The 7,599-nt window shown below is 35.1% G+C and overlaps 1 protein-coding gene across 1 annotated transcript; it reads left to right on the forward strand.

Moving 5' to 3' along the window:
• Positions 1-5,597: 5,597 nt before the first annotated feature.
• Positions 5,598-6,603, forward strand: LOC107749893 (beta-galactosidase-like). Its single transcript, XM_016565116.1, has 3 exons — positions 5,598-5,834; positions 6,166-6,332; positions 6,420-6,603. The coding sequence occupies exons 1-3, from the start codon at positions 5,772-5,774 to the stop codon at positions 6,601-6,603; spliced, it is 414 nt and encodes a 137-aa protein (XP_016420602.1). The 5' UTR covers positions 5,598-5,771.
• Positions 6,604-7,599: the final 996 nt, after the last annotated feature.

The raw sequence follows: 7,599 nt of genomic DNA on the forward strand, positions 1-7,599 counted from the left end.
ATGGGATAAATGCAGAGCACTAATTCCGAGTATGGGTCACCATACTTGGCCACATGTCACGTCACTTTTCACTTTTTCACTTTTCACTTTTCAATATTACAGCGAGAATAAAAGTTACGCCTTCTTTTTTTGCGTGAACATTTGGGCGGTGTTATGCAAATCTTCCCACATTGTGACGTAGGTATGTGGGGGCGTGTTAGAACGAGCTGTTTTAGGTAGGTGTGGCTGACTCTTAACTTTTATAAAGAATATCTCTTTGGATTTGAGACTTTAGTCTTTGCAACTTTACAGATCTTCTTTATGCACCAAGAGCTTGTAACACTCCAAAGAGAAAGGAAAAATTGAAATCGCATCATATGACCCCTTTAAATGAGTTTCGAACCAAAACATTTCAGGAAAAAAAAACATGAAAGATGTATTAATAAAGTTTTTGCGCTATTGTTTTGACAACATTATTAAAGACGAAGAACATTTGTTCATAATTTTGAGAGAACCTTGCCAGATTTTCCTGTTAGTTGGGATAAAGTTTTGTTCAGCTATATAATAGTCTGTTTCTACAGTTACAGAATGATCGAAGAAGAAAAAAACTCTTCTCCAGAAGCATCTGGAGGGACTATATTGTGGAATATAGTAGCATATCATTCCTCATTCTTCAAAACAAGCAAACGGTTAGACACAAACATTTTCAACATGCAAAACTTATGACTCATTATGGGAATCTACTGAGCACCCAGATATCAGGGTTAAAAATTAATCCCTTCAATTTTGTGTAGTCACAGGAAAGATGACCTTAAATAGTCAATGGGAGGAATTTAGAGACATTTATCGATGTGTTAATGCAGTGTAACATGATCCATGGCACATGCCGTGTGTAAAACTGATGCCACATGGTGAAGATATATGTGATTCATCAGGTCCTATTAACTTTGGTCACTAAAATGGCAAAAATGTTCACTGTTGAGAAATCTGGAGGAGTTTGTCTGGTCAGGCGGTTGATGATTTTACGATTCCCAAGACTGCTGGTGGTCGCTGACATGATTCTCTCAGGGAGTCAGGATGGAAATATTTGGTTTATGTTGTAAAGAACATAGTCAGAATAGAATAAGTAATCAGAGCTGACATTTCACAATTTGAAGTTTTAAAATTGCTTTTTTTCCTCAAAAAGGAAATAGTTGTGTTAATCTGTAAACAACAAAACTGTAATTCATTATTACATTTTAGAAATGTTAAACTAGATGTATAACATCTAAATTTTTTACGAACAGTTTATTACAAAAATAGTAATTGTGTATTCTCAAGACAAATAAAATAGCCAGGAATATATATTTTCCAAAGAATAAGATAAACTATTACATAAGATGAGTTTACTGTTTTCACAAACAAAACAGGTGGAGTCTCATCTGAAGCATATCACCATAGACGGCCTGTCTGAACATTCAGGAGAGCTCTGACTCAAGCAAATCCTCAAATAAAGAGAGGTCTTTTCCGGAAAAGCCCTGGAAATACAGTTGTGACACACATTATAAATAGCGAGTAATTAAAGGAGTGCTTTGTGTGAATGTATGGACACAAACTGAGCAAAAGAAACAAGGATCAACAAAGAAAAGAACATGAATCAAAATACTATGGCCCTTTAGTGACATGTTTACGCAGCGTGTTGATTTGTCGCAAAAATAGGCAAAAATGACTTGTCATCAATGTTCAAAGTGTTTACAGATATTCATTGAAACACTTCCTGTAATCTTCAAGGCAAATCTTTTTCAATATTTGAAAAATTGACCTCCCCTGCGAGAGAGCATTTTGGTTTATTCCCAAAGCAAAAGTGGATTCTGAAAAGACTTGTTTTTTTTTTTTTTCAGAATATAATTATTGAGGCTGAAGTTTGTATTGGAAGCGAAAGCACACATTTTGACCCAGGTTTAAAAAATACAAAAGACCATAGTTCAGTTATTTAGGCCACAATAATAAAGTTACAAACCCAGCATTAATTGTATTAATCCAAAGCCATCCTAATTACTAGGATTACCATGTACCCCTTTACAGGATATATATTTCTGTATCCTGACAGAGAGAGGACCTGACTCACGGCCAAATCATCTCACAAGACCTCAGAGACTGACTCATTTATGCTCTACACATTAATCAACACTGCTTAGACAAACAGAGCCATAATGACACACAGAGAATGTGATCTCAGCCTCTCCCAGTCTGTCATATGCACTAAAAGTATTAATAAATAATAAGTTTATTTAGATGCAAGTGAAGGGAGGTGAGTACTGGTTGGTTTAATTAGTGCCTGAGGGATGCTTTCCCTACAGAGAGCTAATAGTCCCCTTCTGAAGATAGAACTGTCAAAACTGAGTATCATCTTACCAAACTAAATGCTGCAAATGTGGCAACCTTAACACCCAACAAAGTTAAGATATAGATTATTGTTAATTTAGAAGATGTGTGATAAGTGTCATCATTATGCTGCAAATTCAATCACTGTTTGTTATTTGATATTACATTAATGCAGCCTCAGCATTACAAATGTGTAATTACACATATTTAAATACATGACATACACGTTTCAATAAAAATGACATTAAAGTATATTTTAATTCACCATAATTGCTTGTCAGTACATTCTGCACTTTAACCATATTTCAGAAACAATGAAATTATGAAACTTTAGTGGGTCAAAATGCACTCCAAACATCATCTCATATCTTTTAATATAAATTTCAACTACAATAAATGTTCATTTAATTACAAATAACATGCAAATAAGTGCCTGAAAACAATGCATTCAGTTCACACTTGAGAAAATTGTAAGTTTTCTGTAATAAGTACTAAAAGTGTGCTAAAGTGTACTTCTTTTTCACAAGGCAGCATAATCCAAATAAACAAATACATGCCAATTATTTTATGTCACACAGAATTACCTTCATTTGCAGATATAAATACATGTTCAGCTAAAGTAGATATCCAGAATAAGGTCTTACACAAACCCAAATTCTGATTAATACAGACATATGTGACCCTGGACCACAAAATCTGTCATAAGTAGCACAGGTGTTTTTGTAGTAATAGCCAACAATACATTGTATGGGTCAAAATTATCGATTTTTCTTTTATGCCAAAATCATTAGGATATTAAGTAAAGATCATGTTCCATTAAGATATTTTGTAAATTTCCTACCGTGAATATATCAAAACTTAATTATTGATTAGTAATACACATGGCTAAGAACTTAATTTGGACAACTTTAAAGGCGATTTTCTCAATATTTTGATTATTTTGCACCCTCAGATTCCAGATTTTCAAATAGTTGTATCTTGGCCAAATATTGTCTAATATTATATTATATGTCTATATTATCCTAACAAACCATACATCAATGGAAACTAATTTATTCAGCTTTCAGATGATGTATAAATCTCAGTTTCAAAAAATGTACCCTTATGACTGGTTTTGTGGTCCAGAGTCACATTTGACAGCTGTCTTCGGAGTTCTAGAATCTGGAATATTTGCTTAATCTGATAATGGCAGTCAGGTATGTATTTACATTTACATTTATGTAATTGGAACATGACTATATTCTGGTTAATATTGGAATATTCCTATGTATGTAGTGAGTACAATTCATGCATGTACATCTACTCACAGTTTAGATTATGTATAAAATCAATCAGTCACTAATTAAACTAAGTGACGAATATCTTAACACATGAAAACATAAGTGTTCCCTGTTCAGACTGAGTGTGTGTGTTGTGCGTTAAGGTAACACAGAAGATATGTGTGTTTGCTTACTCAGCTCAGCTGGATAATGACTGCATTACTGCCTAACAGCATTAGGCTTGGTTTTCAAAGGAATGCCTTTTAAAGCCAAAGAGACTTGCTCTTCTCACACATGGGGTCGTTTACCCTCCAGTACACACTTTATGGGAACGTGGGAGCAATCCGTAAAGCTATTTTAAATGACAGCATCTGCCTTCAAGTACAAACTCTATGCATTGTCTTTGAATTCTCCCACATTCTATGCAGTGTATCTCTTTATGGTGTTCAGCAGATGGTGTCAAACAATGGCTGTGGTGTGGTGTATGTGTCAACAACACCATTGGATCAGTCACTGTTTATTTGAGTGTCTGGACCAGCAGTAAACATTCACAATCATGCAGCACAAGTGAAAATTGGTGACAAGTCACTTCACCAGCCCACCTGCTCCCATTAAAGCGGCAGAAGGAAATACACATTTACCTGGTGCAGACAAATGTTGTTATAAAGGATACATTTCTCTTTATATTGAACTGAGTAGGCTAAATCTTATTTATGCTGCATTTGTATGTATAATCTATGGAAACCTTTTTTCCATTCACTGGAGAAGTCACTCTAGTGACAGTTACATTGATAACGTGCTAACACCACATATACAACATAAATTAGCATTAGTATTACATTTGAGATAGATTTCACAGAACATAAATGTGGGATTGCTGACTATAGGAAGTTTAGAGTCCGCAGGCTCTCATTAGAGGGCGCTAAAGAGCACATGAGCGAATGCAACATCAGTCTTCTATCCTGTAGCGCCTCTGAGTGTCTGAGGCGAACCATTGAAGCTCTGTTTATAAGACATTTAACTATGTACAATCAAAAGTGTACATCCAAGGTAATTTATTATCTAAGAAGCTCAGTCCTGAGATGCTTTTATTGTTTGTAAAAACAAAAATTAAAAAAACACAACATGGTAATTAAAACACTGGTCGTCAACCTTTTTGATATGATAGGCCCTCTTTTGTCCAACAAAATTGTGAAGGCCTGTTTTTTTCTGCCGTTCATGTGACAATTATACTTGATTCCAAACTTTTTTATTAACAGAAATAGGCAGTGTTAACATAATAAAATATTTAATAATAATTAATTTTGTGATTTTAGGAGATTCAAGATTCTAATTATGGATGTTCCCTAATAAACAAAAGAGTTATTGAGGAGGGGAAAAAACATTTTAGTTTTATGCCCCGTTAGAAGTTTGCTGAGGCCCCAGTGGGCCCCAGCCTGGTGGGTGAGAACCTAACTAAACTGACTCTGGTCTGAAGTTATAACTTGAAATTAGACCCTTCATCCGAGCAAACTAACATACATGATTAAACAAAACTTAAAGCTATCCCAGCTGCAAAAAAGACTAAACCAGCCTAAACTGATGATCTTAGCTGGTGTCAGACCCAGTCTGGTCAGGCTGGTCTGTTTTTGGCACAACAGAAAAACTGTATGGCTTTTAGGAACGGGCAGCAACAGCAATATGATATTACATTTATTTAAAATATTAATTATAATAAACAACTCTTCCAACAAGTTTTGTTCACTGAGCTACTGTTTTGTTACAGGTGTGCATTTCTGGCTATATTGCATAGGTTCGTCCATCTGTTTAGCCATATAATTTATTTATTTTTAATACACTTCACTAGCAGTGCAAAACAGTAACAGTAAACAGTAAAACAAGTTAACAATCTGGTTTATTGCTGATGAAAAGGGGTCACTGAATCGTCGATCTGTTCAGGCGGACTTTAGGACCCATGGCTAAACAGAATACAATCACATGACCGTCATGTTCAAAGAGAAGAAACGCAGCAAACCTATTGAACAGAGAAAGTGGACCGCTTTATGCAAAATGACATAACAGAACAGTTTGTGCAGTTGTAATATTATTTCCTGACACGTTACAGTCACGCGCTGCTATCATAATGTCAAACGGAAGAGTGTTACTGCGTCTTATCCGTTTGATTTAGAGATGAAGTCACAAATGACTTTCGTTTTATTAAGTCTGTGCTTGTTTGCAATAATTTTTGTGTTGGTAAGTATCTGATTTAAAGTACACGACTTTCACCTCTACACATTGTGATTATTTAGTTTTTACCAACCCGACACTGTATTTATATACTTGGGTTCCCATGGTCATAGAAACTTTGAAATATCAGGACATTTTTAAAAGTGTGATTTTAAGTCTGGTAAAGTAATTAAGAAGTATATAGTGAATTTGGATTTTTATTATTATTGTTATTTTGTAATTATGCTCATTGTAAATGCAATCTCTATCAAAATGAGAATAGTTAATAGAGTTTGTGGATTCTTATGCACCCACGACACCCTGCACATTTTTAACTACATGACATTTCTGTTTTAAGGCAGATTCGCGCTCATTTTCCATCGACTACAAGAACAACTGCTTCCAAAAGGATGGAAAACCATTTCAGTACATCTCAGGAAGCATCCACTACTCCCGCATTCCTCGGGAATATTGGAAGGACAGGTTGCTCAAGATGTACATGACTGGACTCAATGCTATTCAGGTGTACGTGGAACAGAGAAACAGTGCAAACCCTGTGTACACACTTATGTTACACATCTTGCCAAAAATATTTTGTTTGCTTTCATGCAGGTATGTGCCATGGAACTTCCATGAGACTGTGCAGGGGGTGTTCAACTTTGCAGGAGACAGAGATCTTGAGTACTTCTTGAACCTGGCCAATCAGACAGGGCTGTTAGTCATCCTGCGTCCAGGGCCGTACATCTGTGCAGAATGGGAAATGGTGACTGTTACTTCCTCATGTTGCAAAATTTGAATATTTTTGAAATGTGATATTTTAAAATAGGCCAGTGGGTGTTGTGTATCGCTGCATGTGATTATGAGAATTTGACTTTTCAGGGAGTGTGTTTTTAAAGGAATAGTTCACCCAAAATTATACGTTATCTTGTGATCACCCTTATAGCATTCCAAACCTATGTCTTTCTTTCTTCCATAGAACACAATATAAGCTCTTTAGTAGAATGTTCATGCTGCTTTTTTTTCTCCATACAATCAAAATCAGTGGCGACTCCAAAAGTAGCATAGTTTATGACTTGTCTCCTTAAGTCATACAATAGGGTTGTGTTAGGAAATACTTAAAATTAAGTGAATAAATCAGGAAAAAGTGTGATTAGAAAATAATTTTGATTAAAATATCTTATTGCTTAAAGGCTGTAATACATACACTTATACAAGTTTTAAAATCTGAACAGATTTCAAAACACTATAGACATCATATACTTGTTGACTTTGGTTACAAAGGGAAAAACTGTGCATCATACACTTAATGACTGAGGATCACTCACTAGTAGACTTTCATATCGTTCCGAACACACACACTCATGCTGAAACATGAAAAATGAAACCAATATGTGTTCTGAAAATCATCAAAATGTCTAGTGTTTAATGTCCTCTGACTGGATGAATTCATAATCATCCAGTCTTTAAGTCTGTGTCCCACAGTTTTATGTGAAATATGTCAACTCTGACTGCCAAAAATCTAGACTGGCTGTAACTTTTGGCTACTAGTGTCAGTTCCTCCAGACTGTAAATTGGGGCAAAGATCGGTGCAAAAGTCGTGTAGTGTATTCTAGCCTTAAGAAAACTTTGACAATAGTGCATAAATCATATGGTTTTTGGTCATTTTTGGACCTTGACAGACCCTGGTCACCATTCACTTTTTATTATATGGAAAAGAGCAGCATGTACATTCTATTAAATGATTATATTCTAATCGAATGAATACATTTGATTAAACATATACATGAGTAAA

The sequence above is a fragment of the Sinocyclocheilus rhinocerous genome, unplaced genomic scaffold (assembly GCF_001515625.1).
Source record: "Sinocyclocheilus rhinocerous isolate Xijiao unplaced genomic scaffold, SAMN03320098_v1.1 scaffold1473, whole genome shotgun sequence".
In the NCBI taxonomy this organism is placed as follows: domain Eukaryota; kingdom Metazoa; phylum Chordata; class Actinopteri; order Cypriniformes; family Cyprinidae; genus Sinocyclocheilus; species Sinocyclocheilus rhinocerous.

Coding starts and splice junctions, on each gene's coding strand:
- LOC107749893 (XM_016565116.1), top strand. CDS start 5,772: ATGAAGTCACAAATGACTTTCGTTTTATTAAGTCTGTGCTTGTTTGCA. Junction 5,835..6,165: donor TTGCAATAATTTTTGTGTTG/GTAAGTATCTGA, acceptor TTCTGTTTTAAG/GCAGATTCGCGCTCATTTTC. Junction 6,333..6,419: donor GGACTCAATGCTATTCAGGT/GTACGTGGAACA, acceptor GCTTTCATGCAG/GTATGTGCCATGGAACTTCC.